Source organism: Narcine bancroftii, chromosome 3 (assembly GCF_036971445.1).
Source record: "Narcine bancroftii isolate sNarBan1 chromosome 3, sNarBan1.hap1, whole genome shotgun sequence".
NCBI classification, from domain to species: domain Eukaryota; kingdom Metazoa; phylum Chordata; class Chondrichthyes; order Torpediniformes; family Narcinidae; genus Narcine; species Narcine bancroftii.
This window is the reverse complement of record NC_091471.1, coordinates 217,824,610-217,851,490: the sequence shown is the minus strand read 5'-3', so window position 1 is coordinate 217,851,490 and position 26,881 is coordinate 217,824,610. Positions and strand designations below refer to the sequence as shown.

General features: G+C 38.0%; 1 protein-coding gene across 3 annotated transcripts in view; it reads right to left on the bottom strand.

The window, feature by feature from the left end:
* Positions 1-5,242: 5,242 nt before the first annotated feature.
* Positions 5,243-26,881, bottom strand: part of LOC138758119 (inactive ubiquitin carboxyl-terminal hydrolase 53-like) — a 97,709-nt gene continuing 76,070 nt past the window's right edge. For 2 of the 3 annotated variants that reach the window (XR_011354153.1, XR_011354154.1), the window contains 4 exons: positions 13,880-13,943; positions 12,764-13,749; positions 9,455-9,532; positions 5,243-7,195 (listed from right to left, as the gene is read on the bottom strand). Coding sequence is in view for 1 of the 3 variants with exons in the window: in XM_069926604.1 (XP_069782705.1) it covers positions 7,182-7,195; positions 12,764-13,749; positions 13,880-13,943 (1,064 nt within the window). In the remaining 2 variants the exon portion in view is untranslated. The remainder of the gene's footprint in view (positions 7,196-9,454; positions 9,533-12,763; positions 13,750-13,879; positions 13,944-26,881) is intronic. The other variant, XM_069926604.1, reaches the window with a different exon arrangement.

Sequence of the window (26,881 nt, the reverse complement as noted above, 5' to 3'; positions counted from 1 at the left end):
TAGAGACAGCATTGGGTCCAAAGAGAGAGCATATCAATTGGCCAAAAAAAGTACCACAACCGAAGACTGGGAGCAGTTCAAGATGCACCAAAGGAGGACAAAGGGATTAATCAAAAGAGCAAAAATAAATTACGAAAGTAAGCTTGCGGCAAATATAAAAACCGACTGCAAAAGCTTTTATAAATATGTCAAGAGGAAAAGATTGGTGAAATCCAGAGTAGGTCCTTTGCAGTCAGAATCAGGGGAATATATAATGGGGAATAAGGAAATGGCAGACCAATTAAATTCTTACTTTAGTTCTGTTTTAACAAGAGAGGATACAAATATCCTCCCAAGGATGTTGGGAAACATAGAGACTAATGCAAGGGAGGAACTGAAAGAAATCAGTATCTCTAAGGACATGGTCTTGGGGAAATTGATGGGATTGAAGGCAGATAAATCCCAAGGGCCTGATAATCTACATCCTAGGGTACTCAAGGAAGTGGCCATTCAGATAGCAGATGCTTTAAGAATTATTTTCCAGAACTCGATAGACTCAGGATCAGTACCCATGGATTGGAGGGTAGCTAATGTTACCCCACTATTTAAAAAGGGGGGTAGAGAAAAAGCAGGGAATTATCGGCCGGTGAGCCTTACATCAGTAGTGGGCAAAATGATGGAGTTCATTATTAAGGATGTAATAGCGGAGCATATGACTAGCAGAGAAGGGATCGGACGGAGTCAACATGGATTTACAAAAGGTAAATCGTGCTTGACAAATCTATTGGAATTCTTTGAGATGGTGACAGGTAAAATAGATGGGGGAGAGCCAGTGGATGTGGTGTACCTGGACTTCCAAAAGGCCTTCGATAAGGTCCCGCATAAATGACTGGCTTCCAAAATCAAGGCTCATGGGATTGGGGGCAAAGTATTGATGTGGATTGAGAACTGGCTGGCAGGTAGAAGACAGAGTTGGGATAAATGGCTCATTTTCTGAGTGGCAGGCGGTGACCAGTGGGGTGCCACAGGGATCTGTACTGGGACCCCAGCTGTTCACAATTTACATTAATGATCTGGATGAGGGGATTGGATGTAATATCTCCAAATTTGCAGATGACACTAAGCTAGGAGGGGTCGTGTGTACGGAAGAGGGGGTCAGGAAGCTCCAGTGTGACTTGGATAAATTGAGGGACTGGGCAGATACATGGCAAATGCACTACAATGTGGATAAATGTGAGGTTATCCACTTTGGTAATACAAACTGGAGGGCAGATTACTATTTGAATGGCAATAGATTAAAAGATGGGGAAGTGCAGAGAGACCTAGGGGTACTTGTACACCAGTCTCTGAAGGGGAGCATGCAGGTACAGCAGGCAGTTAAAAAGGCAAATGGTATGTCGGCCTTCATATCAAGAGGGTTTGAGTATAGGAACAAGAATACCTTACTGCAGCTGTACAGGGCCTTGGTGAGACCCCACCTGGAGTATTGTGTGCAGTTTTGGTCACCTTATCTAAGGAAGAATGTTCTTGCAATGGAGGGAGTGCAGAGGCGATTCACCAGGCTGATACCTGGAACGGCAGGAATGACTTATGAGGAAAGATTGCACAAATTGGGATTGTACACGCTGGAGTTTAGAAGATTGAGAGGGGATCTCATAGAGACATAAAATTCTGGCAGGACTGGACAGAATGGATGCAGATGGGATGTTTCCAATGATGGGAAAATCCAGAACCTTGGGCCATGGTTTGAGGATAATAGGCAAACCATTTAGGACCGAGATGAGGAGGAATTTCTTTACCCAGAGGGTGGTGAATCTGTGGAATTCATTGCCACAGAGGGCAGTAGAGGCAGGTTCATTAAATATATTTAAGAGGGAATTAGATATATTTCTTCAGTATAAGGGAATTAAAGGTTACGGAGGGAAGGTGGGGACGGGGTACTGAACTTTAAGATCAGCCATGATCTCGTTGAATGGCGGAGCAGGCTCGAAGGGTCGAATGATCTACTCCTGCTCCTATCTTCTATATTTTTTTTATATATTGGCCCCATTCACCCCAAAAATAGCAATGAAAGGGCTGAGTCATTAATATTATGAGCTAACAATATTAGATCTATTACTATTTTCATTCATCATAATGAATACTAAAGGTCATCAAGATGGATTGACCTAGAGATTCTCTCCTTTTGATACTTGGAGCACCTTTGCCTTTCTTGCCTTCCAAGTTTTCACTTTGTGCTAGACATTCTTTAATTCAATAGCCCTTGCCAAAAATTAATGAGAGAACATGGCCAAAATATATGATACAACACATCTCCCTTAGTTATGCATTTATCACATTTAGAGGAGATATTAGGATAAAATTTAGCTCACCAAACCTTACTTTCAATTGAATTAAAGAATGTCTTGCACAAAGAGAAGATGAGTGAACACATTTCAAAGTGGAATCCCATGTAGTTTTGGTGAATGGATGCTGAAAGTCTTATTCCCATATTTTCTTAATGCCACCCAGGGAACTATCCCTACATCTTAAAAATAATTCTTAAAGGGTAGAAAACAATTCTTTATGATTAGGTTTAAAATTATATATTTCCCAAATAACATTAAGATCCAAGTTCTGGGGACGTTAAAGAATTTAAGATCCTAATCTATAAATAATGAAAAAAGTCATGTTACAGTATTTTAACTTGTTCAAAAGAAGCCAAGTTTTGGTAAATATATAGATCTAGAAAAGATTGGATACCCAAGCTTAGCCATTCAGTATAATCAATATATTGGACCAAAGATAGGAAAAGGAGTTACATAGAATTGGGATAATCAATAAAAACCTATGGTAACCAAAATGTTTTTTTTTTAAATTGAAACCAAATTCTCAAAGTGTCTGACAACACAATTATCAGTTAACTTGGAAGGCAAGAAAGGCAAAGGTGCTCCAAGTATCAAAAGGAGAGAATCTCTAGGTCAATCCATCTTGATGACCTTTAGTATTCATTATGATGAATGAAAACAGTAATAGATCTAATATTCTTTTCTTCTTCTTTGGCTTGGCTTCGCATACAAAGATTTATGGAGGGGTCTGCTGCAGGCTCCTTGGTGACTGACAAGTCCGATGCGAGACAGGCAGGCACGGTTGCAGCTATTGCAGGGGAAAATTGGTTGGTTGGGATTGGGTGTTGGGTTTTACCTCTTGTCTTTTGTCAGTGAGGTGGGCTCTGCGGTCTTCTTCAAAGGAGGTTGCTACCCACTGAGCTGCTCAGTAATAACATCTAAAATTAGGTAATGCCAAACCTCCATTTATTTTAGTATTTTGAAGAAACATTTTTGAGGGGAGGGGATGCTTGTTTTCCTCTCTTACCCCCACCCCCCCAAAGAGATGAGAATCTAATGAATCAAAAAAGAATTTAGGTAAAGTATTAAAGTCATTGAAAGAATAGACCATTGAGATAGGGACCTCTTAACATGATTCAGTAAGGTGAGGAAATTTTCCTTAAAAAATTATTAAACATTTTAGTAATAGTAATGGCTAGATGGTTAAATAAATTTTAACAATTTTTAAAAAGGGACAGGAAGAGTTCAAAATGAATATTTCACTCTTCTTCAGGTTTAAATTGCCTGAAAACTTACAAATTGACTAAGTAGCAGCAAAATATGTGGGATCGAATGGTCGGAACTGGATATGTATAGCAGAAGATCATCAGAGAGAGACACACCTTGATTATTTCCAGCTTGAGAGATTCCAGAGATCCCTGCTGATTGCCGAAAAGTGACCGAAGAGTTTGGATTTAATTGAATTAAAGAAAATTGTTGTTGGGGAAAGATATATCAATTTAGTCTAATTAATAAATTGAGAACTTAGATTAAATTTTTCTAGTACACAAAATAAATATTCCCATTCCACTATCTTTTCAGCATCTAGAGAGATAAAACACTCAAGAGGATGAGACTATGGGAGAGTAAGGGATACCTAAAAGACATCAAATATTGAATTGTGAGTAACACCCTTTAATGAATCCAGTTTGATCGTCAGAAATAATTTGAGGCATAACATTCTAATCAAGCGGCCAGGATCTTGGATCAAAATTTAGAAGGGAAATTGGTCTGTAAAAAAGAACAGTGCAAGGGATCCTTATACTTTAAGAATAAAAGGTTTGCTGCAACTTTCCACTGATTGAAGATTGAGCAAAGACCAGGTCCAAATAGGTATCAGTAAGTGATAAAGATTTATAGAACTCTGCTAGGTATCCATCTAGACCAGGACTTTTGCCAACTGTTGAGATAGGCTAATCCAATTTAATGCCATCCTAACCCTAACCTTCATCAACCTTCAGCTACATCCACAACTCCTTGAACCTTTGTGTCATCTGCAAACTTACTGACCCATCCTAACGCCTCCATTCATCCAGGTCATTTATAAAAATTATAAACAGCAGGGTCCCCCGAATACTGACTTCCAGGCAGAATACTTTCCTTCCACTATTATTCTCTGCTTTCTACCTGCAAGCCAATTGTTTTTATCCACACAGCCAAGGTTCCACAGATCCCATGCCTTGAGTTTCTGAATGAGTCTCTCAATACTCAATGTTTTGCTTTTTGATTAATTCATTAACACTTCCAGAAATACCCAACAAAAAAAATCTGCTCCACCCTCCATTTGGATTTTGATTTGCCTCATTTACCTTCCTCAGTTTTCTTTTTGTTTAAGCTAGGTAGACACTAATTTTTTGTAAATTTACTTTACTGTTTTGCTATCAGTTCTCTATCATCTGCATAGCAGAAGCTGTTGATTTTGTGTCCTGCTCCAGGTAGGTCTTGTATGGTTCTCATAAGGGTTTCACTGTAGAGGGAGAACAGGTCAGGTGATGGAACACAACCCTGCCCGACTCCTTGGTTTGTTGGCTGATATTCACCAATCTCATTGTCTATTCATATGGCTGCACTTTGTTGCCAGTAGAGATTCTTGATTATTCTTAGATCTTTTCTGTTAATATCTTTAAGCATTTTCATGACTTGGTGTTTCATTGTGTCAAAGTCTATGAAACAGAAGTATAATCTTGTACTTCCATTGACCTTTTGATAACATTCCTGAGAATATAAGTGGTGTTTGATGTTCCCCTGATTGAAGTAATAGTAATATCAAAGAAACCTGATATTCCAAATTGTAGGATCTTGAGCTTAGCCTAAGCACCACCACATTAAGTATGCTAAATGAATGAAATATTTTGGTATTTGTACACATGACCTACAAAAGGGCAAGTTTAGAGACATTGTACACAACAGGTATTTATTTATTCATTTCACAATATATCCAAATAAAGTTTTACAAATATCCCCACTTTATACATATAAAAATAAATAGGCACACTGTAGGAGGTACAGTTTGGCCACATGTCCATTTTGGTCTTTTTTGTATCTGAGTGTATTTTATATTTTTTTTGTTGCTGGATTAATCAAACATTTGAAGTCAAGATATTTTAACAGCAATATTAGACAAGTAATTAAGGTTACAAGTTGCTTTTAACACAAATATAAAACACTTGTGCATGTTTACTAGATAATGAACACAATTCTTTTGTGCAAAGATACTTTTGAAACTAAGTTAACTGTTCAGTGCACAGCAATATTTTAAGTTGTTCAGAGACATTCAAATATCTTAACTTTTTATTGGAGCTAGAATAAGGGTTGTAGCCCAAAAGATCAGCATAATTATAAAACATACCAAAAAGGCATAGAAAGGAAAATACATTTTGGTATAAAAGTACATTTGAAGCACTTATTACATATGAAAATAATCTTACAAAATAATCAGCTTTTCAAATATTTAAAGTATTAATATTTCTATAATTATTGGAACTAATCAAATGCCACAAGTGTGTGCATAGTAACAGAAAAATAAGTGTACAGTTAATGCATTGTATTTTGTACATATATATATTAAAAAGTATTATGAAATTGTTAGCCTTAAAATATCTACATTAAAATACAATTAACATTTTAGAAAACTTAGTAACAGTACCTTAAAATTTAATCTGCATAGAACATCTTAAATGTATAAGAAAATACTTTTCAAAAAAAATTAGAAAATTTTGGCATTCATCTACACGATGAAAATCTTCCCTTACCTACTTCTACTTACATGAACAATCTTCAAAAGGTCCTTCACAAGATAACTTTCAAAGATGCAGCCCCCAATTAAATTGGAATGGGGCAAATATTTAAAAAAAATTCCAAATCAGTCTCTTGCAGAGGGCCAACAATGGTTCACAAAACTAATTTCTCGGTTCATAATTATGAATAAAAATGATTTTTGAAAAGTTCATATCACAGGGCAAAGTATCTGAACCACTTATTCAGAATTTAAATGTAAACATACCTTTGCCTTCATGCTGGAGATTCAAAATCAGAGATTATACTGAGTGATTCTGTATTTGTTGGCTTGTTTTCACAAAATAAAAACATTTGCGCTACCCATCTTTCGGTTGCTATCAATGACGTGAATACTTGGACAACAGAGTGTAAAAATAATTTCCTCACAAAATGAACATGCTTTTCTTAACAGCTAATTGTTTTCATTGTAAATCAAGTTGAAATCATTGAATTAGATCCGATGTGCTAGTCTTCCCATTTACTCTTTTTATATGTAAAAAAATATAAATTTTAGCAAATCTTTCCATGGCCCACCCCTTATCTCGGATTTTCTTTAATTCTTGCTTTCTAATAGTTGGCAAAACTAGCTGTTCCATTGGCAACTGTGCCCAATTAGGCTTGGTGTTTACACAATTAATTCAAATTAAAACTTTGCCCAATTTTTAATGCAGTATGGTATAAAAATGCCTTCATTTAACATTGCTGAATTTTAAAACTAGGTGACCATTTTGCTTTTGTTTAAATAGTTGAAAAATATTAACTATTCAATAGTTAAAATAGTGGAAAACAAATTTTAGAAAAGACTGAAATAGCAATTGTAGTTTATACCCAAGTAATATAAAAATGGTAATACAATGCAAAAATGTTCAGAATATATGTTTTTGAGTAATATTTTGAAAATTTCTGTACATCATTATGCATAGCTCTAAAGTATGTATAACTAGAAGTACTGTGAAAGTGTTTGACCTTGCTCCATTTTACAATAGCTGCCCTCTTCTGGACACTGCAATAATTTTGACAATGTTTGATTGAAGTCCTTGCTTTTGTTTATACTGTCCTTCAGTTATACGATCCTTAAAAGACAAATTGGCAAGTAGGTAAATTGAGGTTCCATTACAAATTTAGTGTTAGGTTATCTTGCTTATTGCATTCTGGAATGTGATGAGGAAGCTTTTAATTTCATGTGCGTTGAATAGCACTTGATGAAGAACATCTGGTCAGTGCTTGTAAAAGCAAGAATGAAAAATATGCTTCAACCTGATAATACAAACACCATTCATTTAAATATTGACTATTTATTTACTTAACTCAGTTATATTATGCTACTTCAAGCTAGTCAGGCATTTATAAAAATTTTTAAAATTCAAATCAAAACAAGGGGTTCATGCTAGATCTGAGGTTTATAAGTGTTTTCAAGAGCTAGAAAAGTTGATTCAAGGGAGATTGACAGCAATGTCAACTGACAAAGAGTTTCAAATAATTCATTCCTAAATAACCAAAACCTTAATACATTTAGAATACTGAGGAACTGCTGAAGGCGGCCTGTCAATCAAGTGCATTTACATGGATTATTATGCAGCATCAGGCATTTAAAAAATTTAAAATACTGAACTGCAATTTACAGTAGCCACAGATTCGATCTGAAATAGGCTTTTGACAATCTCACCCGACTTGGAGATGAATTCGGACCTCTCACCTTCTAAAGATGAAGACAGTCAATGACCCTTCGATATCACCAGCATCTGTCTAGCTGAAAATATACTGCTGAAATCTTCACGCATATCTTTATCAGCCTCAAACTCTGCTATTAGAAAACAATCTCCCAGGCTCTTATTCATTGTCTTCCATAAATGAGATTTACAAGGCCCATCAATTAACCTCCGTTTAGCCTTTCTCCCTTCTACTCGACTAATATCAAATCCCTTCCAACCTCCTTTCCAGTTAGTACCATCACAGAAAAGATGAATGACGAAATTCCAGACTCGTAACAACATTGCCATAACAATCATCAGAATAGCACCGATTAATCTTTGAATATGCAGACCGATTTTTTAAAAATGATTCTTTGACAGAGCTATTTCCAAATCAAAAGGTAGCCTAAAAAAAAAGGATTATTTGGCATTGGTACATACTGTCCGACCAGGCCTAGTATGCCATTGAAAATGCTGGAAAATTTAATTTTGAATTCTGCTGATGGACTTCCTGAAGAGTCCTGTGACAGAGTAGTCTGCTGCAGGATTTCACTGTGAGACAGCACTGATTTCAGTGGGAGAGGAAATGAAAAGGCAAATTTCTTTAATATTTTTGATTTATTTCAAGTTTTTAGTTATTTTTATTTTAAAATATGTTTGGCTCAATTTAAATCCCACTTTGACAATCAGTAAAGATTAGACAGGGTTCTTACATCATCTTAAGACTGCCAGGAAGATTCCAGGAATGGAGATTCATTTAAAGATGCTGCTGTGCAGGACTTGCTGATTTCCAAATGTTTTAGCTCACCTAGCAAGCATTACATCTAAACAAGGGGAAAACATTTAGAACTGTGGGCAATAATAGGCTTGGACCAGAGACCCAACCAGTCACTCTCCATCACTACTCTCCTCTGCCTGATGGAACAGCCTCACTTTAAACAACTTCTCCTTCAACTCGTTTCACTTCTTCCACATCAAAGGAGTAGCCATGGGTACCCGCATGGGTCTCCGCTACACCTACCTGGCTTGGTGGAGCAGTCCATGCTGCAAGCCTACACAGGCAAGACCCCTCAACTCTTCCTCCGCTATATCAATGACTACATTGGAGTTGCCTCAAGCACCCGCGATGAGCTTGTCAACTTCATCCAGTTTGCAGCCAAGTTCCACACCAATCTTAAACTCACCTGATCTATCTCTGATAACACTTTCCCCTTCCTGGATCTCTGTCTCAATCTCCAGAGACATGCTTTCCACTCACATATTACAAGCCCACTAACTCTCACAACTACACTTCCTCATACCCAGCCCCCTGCAAGGATTCTATCCCCTTCTCTCAATTTCTCCATTTCTACCTCATCTGCTCCCAAGATCTATGAATGCTTTTCAAATATTCCATTCCACAAAAAGCACCCACTCACTGGTCCTGTGAAATTATAACCAGATCTTTTCCAGTAGTTTCTGTTGTGCAATTTACAGCTCATACTGTTAGGATTCCATATTGGTGAACAAAGGAACAAATTCAGGGCAAGTTTAAAATCCTCCCACTGTTTTTTTTTCCAACATATGATTCACAGATTTTCCAAGAAATTGTTTGAGGACAGGATGTGTGCTTTATTTAATTAATATGTAGACAAAACCAACCTGGAAATGGTGGGGCACTGCTTGTTGGTCCAGTAAAAACACACAAAGCTGGAAAAACTCATCAGGTCAAATAGTGTCCTTCATATAACAAAGGCAAAAATACAGAACAAATGCTTAAGGCTTGAGCCCTTCTTCGAGGTATGGAAAAATATCTCCAAGCATCCAAGCTAAAGAGTAATAGGGGAGGCATGGTTGCAAAGTCAGGAGGTGATGGTGGAGAAGGGAGGTAACAGCAGCGATCAAGAGGAGGAGGGATGGCTTGGGAAAGAGGGAGGAGACTGGAACTATATAACAGCATTTCACAGAAAAGTAAAATGACATCCATCTGGATGTTATTTCAGTCAAATTGAAGCAAGATATTTTTACAACTTCAAGAACTTGATAAATTGTCTATTTATAAATCTATATAAAAGTGAATAAGGAAAGGGAACTTTGTACTTTGAGGATAATCGGTCATTCAACTTAATAATGGCCAATCTGTTTCCTAACAATTTTATCTGCCTTTGCAGATATATTTCAACTGTTGATTAACAAAGATCAACCAAACTGAAAATTTGCAGGAGAACCAATGTCCTATCAATGAATGTGCAGAACTGCTTCCCACCTTCACTCATGGAAAACTGGTCTTCAAATTGCAAAACTGCAGACCCCAATCCTTTTTTCTTAAAACAGTAGTGGTTGCTCCCTTCCTCTTTCTTTAAATCTTGAAAAATTTCAACCAATGACTCCACATTGTCAACTTATTTATATTCCTTGGAATTTAAAAGGCTTTGTTTAACATTTTCTCCAAATTAAATCCTTGGAGTTCAAAGACCATTCTGACAAATCTATTTTCCTACATTTGGGAAGAACACATTCCCAATTAGATGTGAACCCCAGAACTTGACAGAGTACATCAAAATTTTCATGCCTCTTAAGCATACTGTATCTGCTCTCTCACTTTCTACTCTGTTGGGTATCAGGGGCATGGTGAGATAGTTATTCATGATAATGTAATATATGCATGTCACCAATCTCCGGACCTTTAGATTTTTATTAAGGCTTTTCACCATTTGTGAAGTGCTCTTTTCTTATTTTTAGTTTCTAAGTGTCTGACCCTTGAAATTTCTCTCCAAGCTTATTTTTCTGTGTTTCTTCAAGATATTTCTTAAAACCTGCTGTGGCCTTGTATGAAATTGTTACCCTATGAAAATAGCAAAGCCCCCCCAGAACAACAATCTAGGTGCTTTCACACTGCCCTTGAAAGCTAGTACTAAATCACCTTTACACTCTTACCTATGTGAACACAACCATCACAGAATGGGGGGTCATTTTCATCCTGGTACTTTCCTGGGACCCTAACACTAATGCTCCAGGTCCCATCTTCTTTTGCACTGGGATGCTGGGTCCCTATGTAAATGGTCACATGGAACTGGCTTTTCTTGGTTCAGTGCAAACACTCCGAACCAGATTTAAACTTGGGTCATTGACATGCCAATTTACTGGGATCTCTGTGTGAAAGCACCTATATCTTCTATCACAAATTTTCTCAAAACCTTCCAAGGTATGGACTTCCTTACACTTTAATTCACATGAGAAATATATTCCTTAAATATCAATCCTTAAATACACAACCAATGGATTTTGAGAGATTTATACTCATTGCAGTACTTCAATCATTCAGATGGAAGGCACACAGTGCCTTCTATAATGTTTGGGACAAAATTTTTTTTACTTTATTTGCCTCTCTGCCCCACCGTTTTCAATTTAATCAAACAATTCACATTTAATATCAATGCACATTTCAGGTTATTTGTATACATTTTACTTTGACCATGTAGAAATTACAATACGTTTTGTACATATTCCCTTCATTTCAGGGCACCATAATGTTTGGGATATGTGGCTTCACAAGTATTTGTGGTTACTCAGATATGTTTAATTACTTCATTGGTACAGGTGTAAGAGAGCCTTCCAAGCTTTTGATTACCTTTGAAGTCCATAGCTGCCATTTTTCAACATGAGAACCAGATATCTGCTAATGCAAGTCAAGGGAGCCATTATGATGTTGAAAAGCAAGAATAAACCAGCAAGAGACATCGCCCAAACCTTAGGATTACCAAAATCAATTCTTTAAAACATAATTAAGAAAGAACGTACTGGTGAGCTCAGTCATCACAAAGGGACTGGTAGGACAAGGAAGATCTCCACTGCTGATGACCGAATTCTCATCATAGTGAGGAAAAATCCCCAAATGTATGTCCGACAAATCCGAAGCTCTCTTCAGGAAGCAGGTGTGGGTATATCAATGACAACTGTCCGCAGAAAACCTCATGAATAGAAATGCAGAGGCTAAACTAAAAGGGGCAAAGCACTAGTAACCCAAAGAAACAAGGTGGTCAGATTACAGCTTGCCAAGAAGTATTTAAAAGAGCCTGCAAAATTCTGGAAAAAGGTCTTGTGGATGAGATGTAGCAGAGTGATGGTAAGAGCAAAGTGTGGAAGTATAAAGGAACTGCCCAAGGTCCAAAGCATACCACCTTTACCATGGTTTCCATCTTGCAGTGTCACCTCTGTATTTCTGTTCATGAGGAGTCCTGTGGACAGCAGTCATCGACATCTCCACACCTGAAGAGTGTTTTTGACCTCAGGCACGTTTGAGGATTTTTCTGTCAGCAGTGGAAGATTTTCCTTGAAATACCAGTCCCTTTGCAATTACTGAGCTCACCAGTACACTCTTTCTTCTTCATGATGTGCTAAACACCTGATTTTGATAATCCTAAGGTTTGGGCAATGTCTCTTATTGTTTTGTTCTTGTTTTTCAGCCTCATAATGGCTTCTTTCACTGGCACAATCTGGTCCTCTTGTTGAAAATGGCAACTACAGACTCCAAAGGTGATCCAAAGCTTAGAACGAAGCCTAGCTCTTATACCTGCACCAGTGAAGTAATTAAGCATACCTGAGTACTTACAACACCTGTGAAGCCAAATGTCCCAAACATTATGGTGCCCTGAAATGAGGGGGACTAGGTAGAAAAAGTGCTGAAATTTCTACATGGTCAAACCAAAATGTACACAAATAACCTTGAATAAAATCTGGAATGTGCACTTTAATTACATGTGTATTATTTGATTACAAATTGAAAACTGGGGAGCACACAGGGAACAGAAAGGAAAAATAAGTGTCTGTCCCAAACATTATGGAAGGCTGCGTATTTTAATCAATCAATCAATCAAATTATACAAACACAAGACAAAGGAAATGAAATATTATCTGAAAGACTATGTGCACTTCAGGTACAGCTCGCTCCATTTCTCAAAACAAACTCACCTTGAAAGGGATCATCACTCTGCTGAGATTCATTACCTTTCATTTCTCCAAAGCAAAGTTTAGGTCTCTCATGGTATTTGACTCTGTACGTATCAGTCATACAACTATCCACTGAAAAATAGGTTGTTGGTCCAACATGATTAGCTAGTCTCACTGAAGCACCATTAGCTTCAAGGTTTGAAGAGTTATCGGGTAAAGTTGTTACCCTATCACATGGGAAGTGATGATCAGAGCTTTCTGTAGGGCTCAAAGGTTGTGCTTGACTAACAGTTCTTTGAGGCACAGTCAAATTATTTGTAAGGCTGGATTTTACACTTGCAGTGACTTCAGTCAAAATAGGATTTTCTTTCTGTTCCTTTTGTAAATTAATCTGCCTGAAATTTAAGGCATTAATGTTTAAACTGGATTGATTTCTCAGATTATATTTTTTTGGAGGCAGTGGTGGTGGTGAAGACCGTAAGTGATGCACAGTTTCTGAGACATTCTCTTTTGTTTCCAAACTGCAGTGTGAACTTAGTTCTCCAGATCGCTTATGCTGATTAGATAGAGAATTTTCAAATAAATTATCTACTGGATGCAAATCCACTGGTGATCTAGGTGGTAACATTCCCACCTTAATTTCACCTTGCCGAGAACTGGAAGACAACACATGAACGGTGCAATTCTGTGAGGCTTGTAAATTATTACAAGACAATTCTCCAACTGAAACTAATGAGGCTTTCTTTATGTCCTCAAATGGAAATACACAAGCATCTGGCTGCACAGACACAGCCTCAATGCTGGAGTTTGCGGAAAATTTGGGAGCGGTTTTGCTTGTGAAGGATTGTTTTAGTTGCGTCTGTGGATGATAGTTATTTTTACAAGGCTTGTATTCCTGCAAGTTTATTCCAGGTGACTCTTGGAATCCAAGATTTTGCTTGGGGGAGGGGGCACCTTTTCTGGCTTTTCCACATGAAGATGATGCTTCGTTTTTATCCAACTGTGACCTAAACACATTAAAACAAGATTGCAAAGCAAATTGAATTTTTACCCATGTTTAAATCTACATAACAATGAATAAATAGGTCAGTGAAAAAGTGCAAAAATATACTTTGAATTTGTTGCTATACCAGTTACCTTTGCATATTAGGTTTATGAATAATCTTGTCCCTTGACTTGTTCTCACTTTCTTGTAGTTCAACTATGATTAAAAGGGAACAAAGGGTATTTTGTCAATCCACATTATTGCAAGTAAAAACATTATTATTCCTATGGTGCAAGATTAAGCAGAATAATCAATTCTAAAATGCATTCTGCAAACAAAGAAGACCCAAAAATTAACCATTTCTCTTTCCAACAATGCAGCACAGTATTTTCTATTTTATTTCATACTTCCAGCATCCGCTTCTTTTTGATTTTCATTTATAAAATTGTTTGTACATTAGTGACCTTAGACATCTAATTACAGTTTGGTGATTACGTAGTCAAGGGATCAGACAGGGTGCAGATCAGGGATAAGAACTCGATGTAGAATGACCAGATAAACTGGAATTATCATCCTAGGCACAGAGAAGACAACTGCAGGATTTATTAAAGACAATAACTACAAAGGAATTAACTGGCAGGATCTGGTGACTCAGATGCAAGATAAAAATTAATCATTTTGATTCTTGTGGTTAATTATGTGGATTCTTCAAATATTTTGTACTTTTTTCCCTTTTTATTATTTAGACAGTGGAGAGCTCGCCATATAACACGATCTTGGGAAGGCGATGGTCCTCCATTCTGGAGACGTGACCTACCCAGCGCAGTTTGATCTTCAGCAGCATGGATTCGATGCTGTCGGCCTTCTGCCATCTCGAGTACTTTGATGTTAGGGACGAAGTCGTTCCAATGAATGTGGAGGATGGAGCGGAGACAACGCTGGTGGAAGTGTTCTAAGAGCCGTAGGTGATGCCAGTAGAGGACCCATGATTCGGAGCCGAACAGGAGTGTGGCGAGCTCTCCACTGGCCACCGTGACAGAGGTGCACCAAAGAGGTACAAGGACTGCCTAAAGAAATCTCTTGGTGCCTGCCACATTGACCATCACCAGTGGGCTGATATCGCCTCAAACCGTGCATCTTGGCGCCTCACAGTTCGGGGGGCAGCAACCTCCTTTGAAGAAGACCGCAGAGCCCACCTCACTGACAAAAGACAAAGGAGGAAAAACTCAACACCCAACCCACCAATTTTCCCCTGCAACCGTGTCTGCCTGTCCCTCATCAGACTTGTCAGCCACAAACGAGCCTGCAGTTGACGTGGACATTACCCCTCCATAAATCTTCGTCTGCGAAGCCAAGCCAAAGATTATTTAGACAAACAAGTCAAGAGGTGTTTAACTACAGATCATATCACAGAGAAGTATAAACTAAGGGAATTTCACGTGTATTATTTGTATATTTTTTTTGCATTCAATATTATTTTGGACTTGATACTAGTTATGATTTAATTGTCCAATTATAATTATAGAATTTGATGTCCTGAATGAAACAAGTTAATGTTGTTTCTAGTTTTTAATTGCTATGTGACATATTATTTGATTTGTAAATTTGTAAATGTGTAAAACGTACAATTATTTCTCTTTTCAGAGACCAATTATGAAAAAAGTATTTAGAGTGGGAAAATGTACAGGCAAGAATCAGGCCCTTGTGGCCCACAGTATGAGTGATTTTCATCCCATTTGCCCACATTAAGCCTGCATCTCCCTCCACCTTTCCTGTCCACTTGCCTTTTGATATTGTTTCTAGCTCTACCACTTCCTCTGGCAGATCATTTCAAATATTCAGTAGCCATTGTAACAGAGGCAATACTGTCCCCTTGGGGCCAGAGCACACTGAAGTAAAAGCCTGTTTTTTTTCTCAACCTCACATAAAATGTGTTACATTTTTAATGTCGGTAGGACAAAAGAGACCAAAACTTGACATCTTTATGGGAAGGAAGGCCATAAACACTGTACAGTCCTGGGAGGAGAGGAACTAGCTGAAAAAAAGGTTATAAATGGTTGAACACCCTTTCATCTCCTTTAAATTCCACCCTCCCCCCAAAAAAACTGTGCCATTGTTCTAGACTTCCCTGGCCTCGAAAAAAGATTCAATCTATCTTTCTTATGCCTCTCTGTTACAGGGTATATTAAATATTAATACGTCTTTAAAAGAGATAGTGGGGGGGCTAAAGTGTGTTGGTCACCGCAAACAGAGTAACACTTCAGATCTGAATTAAAATGTAAGAGTTTGGCTGAAGCCAGTCATGCAGGCACCAGTGGTTTTGCAAAAGATAATGAGACGGTTTTGGAAGGAATTTTAAAAAGCAGGTGCAAATAAACAGTCCAATGTTGTTTACAAGGAGAGAGAAAATTCAGCAATGGCTTTAGTATGACAAGCTGGCTTGTTGAAACCCCATTTTGAAGACAAGTTGTGAGTTTTGAGTTCAGCCTGTTGAAAACCCTTACAAGAGCATTTCTCCTGGAAAAAGAAGAAATGCAGTGACCTGGAAGAAGAGGTTGTCATTTAGATAAACCACAATGGGGCAAGTTTCTTTGACAAGACACCGAAGTGGCTGATCAGAGGGAATCAATTTGTTTGTGTCCAATGAGTAACAAATTTCCCTCTGTGAAACCAACAAGAACCTTCCTGAGCAGTAACTAGTTACCTTTAAGCACTAGAGCTTGGTGAAAATTCATAAATGTTAAATTCTGTGCACAGAATAAGAATTGCCTGATACCGGTGAACTTGGCAGAGTGAGAAGTGAGATTGCACTGTGAATCAAAGAACTTTTCTGAACTTATACACATTACATACATGTGCACTTAGAATTAGAAGGGGGTTAAGAGTAACAAGTTAAAGCTTGATCTTGTTTTCATGTTTAGAGATAATTAAAAGCAATTTTTATTTAAGTAAGCATTTGTCTTGGTGAATTTCTATTGCTGCTGGGTTTTGGGTACATCTCTTTTTTAAATTTTTTTTATTTTTCACACTGTGAACCATATCAATCAAAAAACAAACATTTCCCTCTTAAAAATATACACAGTGGCATTTTCTTCCCTTTCTTCCACACCCTACCTTCCCTCCCCCCTCCAAACCTATTAAACGTTCAAAATATTCAAAACAATAAAACAATTAAACAATGTCATCACACAATGAAAATAAACAAGAAAATTGTGTCATCTACTTTTACACACTGGATCAAGTCATTTTGTCTTCTTCTCATTCTATCATTTTAGGGGGTGGAGGTCTGAGGCAAGCCCTCTCTGTTATGTTCCATGTACGGCTCCCAAATTTGTTTGAATAATGTGACTTTATTTTTTTTAAATTATATGTTATTTTTTCCAATGGAATACATTTATTCATTTCCATGTACCATTGCTGTACTCTCAGGCTTTCTTCTGATTTCCAAGTTGACATTATACATTTTTTTGCTACAGCTAAGGCTATCATAATAAATCTTTTTTTGCGCTTCATCCAGTTTGATGCCTAATTCTTTATTTCTTATATTACTTAGAAGAAAGATCCTGGATAAGGTCACCCTCAGCCTCTTACAGTCCAGTATAAATAAACCCCACCTATTCAATCTCTCCTTGTAACTGAAAGCCCTCCAACCCAGAAGTTTTTTCCTACACTCCTTTGTTCCCACCAGAATATTCTTATTGTGGTTTAACAATCATGTTGTTCAGCAGCCCAATTCTTATCTCAGTGCCTCCAACTTACAAATGCTATTTTCACCAGGCTTTCCACCTATATCACACTTTCAGATATTTTCAGAGATGTAAAATCCTAAGCAGGCAGATATTGTTTGCAAGGTAGCTAGCAGAGGATAACATCTGTTGTGCAATGCTATAGTTTAATAAGCCCAAAAACAAACAAAATAGTAATGGATACCTCATAAAATATATTTAAGATATGGATAATTTTTTTTGCTTAGTGAAGTAATTAAGGGATATGGGGGGGGGGGGGAAGAAGGCAGGAAAGTAGAGCCAAACCCACAGCCAGAGCAGCCATGATTTTAAATAGTACAGCAGTCTATTTCGTGTTCTTGTTTGAAGTTTTAATTAACTATTTAAGAACAATTTCTGTGTCTATCTCATTCAATTTAGTTGTTCTAAACCATTTGAGAACAATGAATATTTAACATTATTATGAACCACTAAAATTTATTCAGTAAAATTTTAAATAGTTGTCAGCCTACTATGCATTCAGTTTGCCTTGTTCTTAAGATTTGTCTCGAGCAACAAGTGTAACCAAACAATTGTAGATGGTGGAAATTTAAAAAAAACTAAGGCAGTAACAAGGGTGGGGGGGGGGGGTAAGAATACAAAGTTGACATTTCTGTCTAAGAGCTTTAATCTAAAAGGTTAATATACAAGCAACTTTTAAGTTGCAGAGTGGTTAGGATAGAGAGAACAATAAAGTAGAAACCAGAGATCAAATAATGGTACTAATCATTGGATGAAGAAGGTGAAAACTTGTTAATTGCATCTCATCTGACTGGAGGTGTGAACAGAGAGATTAAACAAAATCAACTCTGAAACTGAGGGATACCAAATGTTGTAGTTGCTGGAAATTTGAAATATACAGGAAGACTGGAAACTCCCAACAAATCAGGCATCTTGTGGGCAAAGAGATGATTGTGGACTTCAGGAATGTCAGGAACAACCACTCTCTGCTACAAATAAATAATTCTGTAGTGAAGAGAACCAAGTTCCTTGTCCACTTAACTAATGACCTATTGTGGACACTCAACATCTCATCACTTGTCAGGAAGGTGCAGCAGCGACTGCATTTCCTAAGACTAAAGCAGGTGAGGCTACAGCCACTATTGTCTCAACCTACTATAGAAGCAAAAAAAAAACCTTCTATACGAGCTCCATCAACAATGTGGTGTAGTTGCTGCAGAGAAATGGATCGGAGGGCCAATCCACAGGATGATAGACATAGCAAAGAAGATCACTGGAGTCCAGTGGCATAGCCAGGGTTTGAAGTCAAGGGAGCAAGCACAAGATGCCATGCAGTGTCTTGGGGGATAGGTTGCTCCGTCTGCATTAACCCCCCCCCCAGCTACATCTCAGCTTCAAATATACCATGAGATTACTTTAAACAGATTAATTATCCCTCTGTGATAGAGACTGACGATTCTCAGACATGTGTCACAAATGGATAGACCTTTGAGATCATTCCCAATTTTCCATTAATGACAACATCTATCAAGGATGTGCTGTCATTGCTTTCAAGAATGACCCAAGTTTGAGCTCGTTTCAAGCAGTACACCTTCCCAATGTAGATCTCAATTCATCATGCTGAGAATTTCCACATCAATCTTTCACCATTTCCCTGTGTATATCAGTCACAATTTGCACATCAACAAACAATATCAACATTCTGCCATGTGGGGGATATCTGGAATCTTTGTTTCATTTCAATACTAGCAATATTTACTTTTAGTGGGTTTTTTTTGAGGTTCTGTTGAGCCTTCCTGGTGTAATGTCAGGGAGATCTGGCCTCTATTGAGAGTGTGAAGTCGAGGTCAATATTTTATTGCATCCCAACTAATACATGTCTGAATTTATACACATCTTTGTCTCACTGGCCTGCGTTCCATCCACTCGGTGCTTGAGAAATGAATTTGAGGCAATTCTCCCCAGGCCCAACATTGGTGAATTATAATCATTTCCACTATTTACAACACCCAATAAAATTCCCCCTACCCCACCCCTCAAACACACTCATTGGAGTGGAGTACTGAAGACTTGGCTATTATGTGACTGATCGTGGCAGGGATTAAGATTCTGTGGGCTGTTTCAAACTTGAGTGAATTTGAGGAGGTGCCAGAAAATGCCATTAAACCTCATTGCTTCCATTTTGAATTGGGAACTCTAGATTGAACCCCATCTCCTTCGTCTAATCCTGTGTGCACATCCTTTTTCCTCGATGCATTCCCCCTTCAGCATCTTTGTATTATTCCCCTATTTGTGCACTTCTTTAGGTCCCTGTACCTTTTCCCTGTGGTAGCAATGTACCAGAATGATCTCAACAGTAGTGTTTGATTTGTGCTGCCCAAAAATAAAATAATCAAAAGAACATACTGGCAGTCCCCCTATCACAGAGTGGGTTGCATTGATTGAAAATGGTCTATTTCAGGTGTCAAGAAACTTTTTTTTAAACCCAAACTTTGGTAATGAGAGGATTGCCTAAATTGAACACATGTTAGAATATTTTGTTTCCTCTTAATTAAAATATTTTGCTTAAAATAAAGGTAAAAATATGCACAGATCAGTAATCCAAAATATAGTGGTGCTAAGATTATAAAAAATGAGATTAGTAATGGAAGAACTAATTATTAACATATTAAAGATGCTTAATTATTCAAAAATAGACTTTTTTTGCACAGTGTTTTGAGCAGTTGAAAATACAATTTTGGGGTCAGAAATTTGGCTAATATAGACTAAGATGAGGGAGAGAGAATTACATTTGAGATATTCGTGGTATACAATTTAATGTCCAAAGTGGGAATGCAGCATAGAAACTGAGACAAGCTGAAAGTCAATAATGAGAGGTGAACAACCAATCAAGTAGGGAAATCTAGGAGTGACAAAAGTTTTGAAGAGGCATTGGAGCGTAGAACAAAAGTAGGCTGAGGGCGGATTAGCAAAACTAATCTGTGTTTATGATTTGATTAATGTGTATTCTGAAATGATCTGTAATTTAAATGCAGATGACAAACTATGAACTAACCTTTGTCTCTGACTGAGCATTACACTGTTAGCACGATTCCTTTACTAGCCCAAGATGAGTGGGACTATTTAACATAGCAAAATAGGACTGCTCACAAAGCATCTACGAGTGGTTGTCATCAAGGAGCAGGCTCAAAGCAAAAAATAAATATTGCAAAATAACTTCAGTTCTAACGTGGAAATGTCATCAACAACAATTTCACACAATGGCAGAAGCATAGACACTTGTCAGTAGTAAAAATTTATGAGGTGCATTTTATTAAAATGCAATTTCAGTTCATTTCCATTAAATCTTTTGGATTAAGTGCCTTTAATCCTGTTCATTTCACAAAAGAATATCCTTAATCTTCAATCTTGGCCGAAATACAGTGAGAAAATGCACTTCCTTTACTCTAATACAAACTTTTACAGAGGATCAAAAAATTAATTTGATGTGTACGATCATTTCAGAAGACTAACATTATTACCAGCATGGTATTAGTGGGTATAAAAGGAGGTTTAATTAACTGAGCTTTTTAGGTAAATTGCTTCCATCCTGATTCACAAATGTTATTTAAATAATAAGATTAGTTTAAATAACCTCTTTTTTTCTTGCTTGTTTTCTTTAACTGCCACCATTAACCTATTAACCTGAAGGTATCAACATAATTGAAAGAGTGAAGAGAAAATTTAGCAGGATTTTGCCATGACTTCAGGAACTGAGTTACAGGGAAAGATTAAACAAGTTAGGACTTTATTTCCTGGAGTGGAGATTTGATAGAGGTATACACAATTATGATGGGTCTAGATAGAGTAAATGCAAGTTGACTTTTCCCCCACTGAGATATGATGAGATACAAACCACAGGATATGGTTTAAGGGTGAAAGGAAAAAGATTTAATGGGAACATAAAGGGAAACTTCTTCACACAGAGTAGTGGAGGTGTGGAACGAGCTGCCAGCTGATATTGTGAATGCGGGATTCAATTTTAATATTTTAAAAATTTGGACAGGTACATGCATGGGAGAGGTATGGAGGATTATGGATTGTGTGCAGGTCAGTGGGATTAGGCAGAATAAAAGCTCAGCACAGACTAGAAGTGCCGAAGGGCCCGTTTCTGTTTTGTAATGTTCTATGGTTTTGATGGTTCACTAACAGCCAAGACACACCTCACACCAAGACACAAGAGCAACTTGTCCGTGAACTACTCTTTGCAGACGATGCCGCTTTAGTGGCCCATTTAGAGCCAGCTCTTCAGCGCTTGACATCCTGTTTTGCGGAAACTGCCAAAATGTTTGGCCTGGAAGTCAGCCTGAAGAAAACTGAGGTCCTCCATCAGCCAGCTCCCCACCATGACTACCAGCCTCCCCACATCTCCATTGGGCACACAAAACTCAAAACAGTCAACCAGTTTACCTATCTCGGCTGCACCATTTCATCAGATGCAAGGATCGACAATGAGATAGACAACAGACTCGCCAAGGCAAATAGCGCCTTTGGAAGACTACACAAAAGAATCTGGAAAAACAACCAACTGAAAAACCTCACAAAGATAAGCGTATACAGAGCCGTTGTCATACCCACACTCCTGTTCGGCTCCGAATCATGGGTCCTCTACCGGCACCACCTACGGCTCCTAGAACGCTTCCACCAGCGTTGTCTCCGCTCCATCCTCAACATCCATTGGAGCGCTTACACCCCTAACGTCGAAGTACTCGAGATGGCAGAGGTCGACAGCATCGAGTCCACGCTGCTGAAGATCCAGCTGCGCTGGATGGGTCACGTCTCCAGAATGGAGGACCATCGCCTTCCCAAGATCGTGTTATATGGCGAGCTCTCCACTGGCCACCGTGACAGAGGTGCACCAAAGAAAAGGTACAAGGACTGCCTAAAGAAATCTCTTGGTGCCTGCCACATTGACCACCGCCAGTGGGCTGATAATGCCTCAAACCGTGCATCTTGGCGCCTCACAGTTTGGCGGGCAGCAACCTCCTTTGAAGAAGACCGCAGAGCCCACCTCACTGACAAAAGGCAAAGGAGGAAAAACCCAACACCCAACCCCAACCAACAAATTTTCCCTTGCAACCGCTGCAATCGTGTCTGCCTGTCCCGCATCGGACTTGTCAGCCACAAACGAGCCTGCAGCTGACGTGGACTTTTTACCCCCTCCATAAATCTTCGTCCGCGAAGCCAAGCCAAAGAAAAGAACAGCCTATCCCAATGGGAATTCTGATCCATACCCATCATATCCCTTACCTCTGAAATTTCAAAAAACCCTCACTTCCTCAGTCTTGACAAAGGGTGTTCAACCTTAAACATTAACTTATTTCTTTACAGATGCTGTCAGAACTAGTGACTGCTTCCAGCATTTCCAATTCCTACAGTTTTTTGATTTAAGAGTGACAAAACTTCTACCAAAGATAAAATGAAGACAAAAACCCTTTTCAAAAGGGTCTCAAAGCAATGATATCAAGCCTACAAAAGGATCTAGGATCGAGATTAACAGGGAGATATACCCAAAGGACATTCGACAAGCGTTTTTTGAAAAAAAGTTAAATTTAGGATTGAGTGAGTCCCTGCAATAATTTAATACGACAAAAAAATGTAAATCCATTGTATTGAAGGGCAATCAAAAAAAATCACTGAGTATTAGAATAGTTGGCCAAAACAATTTCATAATAAGAGATAGATGGATAATGAATTATGGATGCACTGAAGTCATATGGCTTGCCAAGAAACAACCAAGTTACAAGAGGTTACAACAAAAAGGTTCAGAGCATACTACAATGGAAACTAGAAGCATTGCATGATGCAAGACTGAACATCCACTTGGAGCCAAATGAGATGCCAAAATTCCTTTTGAAATTATTTAGTCTGAGTAAGGGAGTGAATGAAATCATCGGCAAATGGAGCAATATTTATAGCTGAAGTAAAAACTCAACCATTTACTTAGCAACAATATTTAGCAAAGCAAGATTAATTCCAGCATTAGTTAGAAACAAAAGTAAACCAAAAAAAGTTAGGATGCTTACTTGAAAGGCCCATTTCTAAAGAAAAATCTGCAAAACAGTTATACTTTTTAAACAATTATTCATTTTACATCATCACAATGGAAGTCTGGATTCAAACAATATGAAGCATGCTTTCCGACCCCGTTGGTTCTGTGCCAGCTTTCAATCATTTACACAAAATTCTACCCTAATTTATCATACAGTATTTCCATCAACTCTCCCCACTCCAGATCAGACTATTCACTTACAGACTGGAGGCAACTTTCAATGGGGAATTAAACTATCAGGGATACGGGATGAAACCACAGCAGTTGTGGGAACCTACACCATCACAGGGAGAACATTCAAACTCTACACAGGCCAAAAATGAGGTCCAATTACTGAAGCTGCAGGGCAGCAACTCTACCAATGTTTGATCCTATTACCCATCAGGGTTTTGAATGACTCTTTGTTTCAATTATTTCTAATACACCAATCAGAATGATTTAAGTAGTCCCTTCAGAATTTAAACAAATATATGAGCTACCTCAGGTAATGATCAACATTCTAAATATTTCCAAGATCATTGGTATACTTTATAATGTTCCTGCTGAAGCAGTATGTCACAGGTTGGAACTGGGTCACTGAAGACATACAAAACACGAGCATGTGCAAAGTCCCTCAAGAAATAAAGGTTAACATTTGTTGTAGAGATTTTGGAACTAGAATCCACTAATCAGCTGTAAAAGGTAAAACAAGATAAATGATACCCTGCGCATTAACTTGGTGAATTTGTCTCTTTGTCTTTGGCTTGGCTTCGCGGACGAAGATTTATGGAGGGGGTAAACTTACTTCCCTGTTAAATCTAGTAATTATCCAAAGTAAAACATCAAATTCATAGCATTTTTATTCTCTGATAATTTAACTGAGTAATAGTTATGCAAAATAATAGTGAAAATTTCCTTCTTCATTAACTTAATAGTGTTATTCCTTTTAAGAAAATCAGAAATTCTAATCAACAGGCCACATGCAAATCCTTCTGCGAGCTGCTGCGCATGAATTTATGATGAAGCATTAATATATATTCAACAGCTGGAGGCAGCAAAGTCTAGCAAATATTACTTTTGGCGTGCCCATCACCAAGATGACTCCATAGTGAAGTCTACATTTATAAATAGAAATGTTATTTTTCTCTTGTGCTGACATAGATAACCAACCATGGCTAAAAGCAGCAAACAGTTTTTACAGGGAAGTGTGGTCTGCTGCTTGGATAACCCCTAAAATAGCTAGATGTCATGTCTTGGTGTGACTAACTGAGTAATGCAGTGCACATGATGGACAGAAGTGTCTTAATTTGCTTGTTCTCGAGGATCAAGTAACCCAGTTACAATGAAATTTGTCTTGCCTAAACAACTGGTTACTCCAACCAATATTTTTGATAGATCAAAACTTCCCTACCGATGTTTTAAGAGATAATTTAAAGAGGAAAATCATTTAGTAGCATATTCAAAGAGATGTAATTAAATATATACAAAATAATGATTAGTTCAATGTTTCCATCTAATGGATCATTTGAGACTTTGCATCTTGTAGATGCTTCTCCCCCACAAACTACATAACTTTTAGCTTTCACACATCCTGCTTTGCTCAGAGTGCCTCTCATTTCCAGTCTCCTCCAATTTCACTGCCTTCATTATTGGTTCCCAAGAGCAATATCCATCACTAACAAATACATTTAAAATTCCATCTCTTATACCTTTGGGGTTACCATGTCCTCAAATCTCTCATGCCATTCTTCCCAACAAGCTGTAATCTCGCTTCACACAGTTGATAGCCCTAGCCTCCAATCATCACACACAAACTTAACTCACCCAAACTAAAAGTCGGATTCTTCAATACCAGACCACATTAAAGTCTTCTGCCATTTTGGCTAACCAGGTTCAGATTTCAATATCAATTTTATTATTAGTTCACTAATTTATTGGGCAAAGAATGACAAATTGCATTTTAAAATCACTGATTCAGACAAAAGTGGAAGCAATAACAAAGTTTGCAGGTGTTAGATAAATTGGGAAATGATTTTCATTTCAGGAAAAAAAATTATAACCTGGAGTCAATGGAGATCCAAGCAGCGTAGTGGAGACAGAATACACAATAAACTGAGTAAACTGATCTTAGACCGCATGCCCACAGATAAATGTTGTAGCAGTGTAGATTAATATGGCAGGAAAGATCAGCTTGCATAATTATCCAAGATGACAGGACCATAAGAGAGGCAGAAGGGAACACTGGAGTCTCTCTCCCTACCCTCTCGATCAACATGATCTACTAGGATTGTTGTCTGAAGAGGATGCACAATATCATTGAGGACCCATTCCACCCTGCACACAGCATCTTTAGTTGCTCCCATGGCAGAAGAGATAAAGGAGTATCAGAGCCAGTATCACCAGAATGAAGCATTTCACACATCAATATTAAACTCCATCTGCCATCTTTCAGCCCACTCTTCTAAGCAGTCTAAATCCTTCTGCAGTTTCTGAAAACCATCTTCATATCATCCGCATATTTACTAACCCAATTTACCACTCCATCATCCAAATCATTAATGTAAATGACAGAAAAACAAAGGACCCAACACCAATCCCTGAGGCACACTGTTTGTTACCGGCCTCTATCCTGAAAGACAGTTATCCAACATGACTCTCTGGCATCTACCTTCTAGCCACTGTTGAACCTATTTGACTATCTCAACATTAATACCCAACTCCTGAGCCTTCTTTATCAATCTTCATGGGGAACCTTATCAAAGGCCTTACTGAAATCCATATAGACAACATCTATTAGTCTATCCTCATCAACCTTCCTAGTTACCTCCTCAAAAAATTCAACAAAATTTGTCAAACATGACCTTCCCTGCACAAATCCTTATTGGGTGTTCCCAATCAGTCCCTGCCTCTCTAGATACATACATATTATCTCTAAGAATACTTTCCATTAGTTTACTGACGTAAAACTTACAGGCCTATAATTGCTAGGTCTGCACCTGGAGCCCTTTATAAAACTGAGGAACCACGCTTGCAATACGCCAATCCTGCAGCACCATGCCCCCCTCTAGTGAATTTTGAAAAATCACTGTCAGAGTCTCCACTATTTCCTCCCTAACTTCTCTCAAGGACCTGGGGAAAATCCTGTCAGGACCCAGAAACTTATCCACCTTTATATGCCTCAAAGGTTCCAACATCCCCTCTTTCCTAATCCTTACATTTTCCATAATTACCCCTTTTGATTCTCTTATCCTACACAATTCCATATCCTTTTCCCTAGTGAATACCAAAGAGAAGAACACCCCCATCTCATTTGGCACCGTACACAGTTGTCCGCTCTGATTCTCTAAGGGACCAATTTT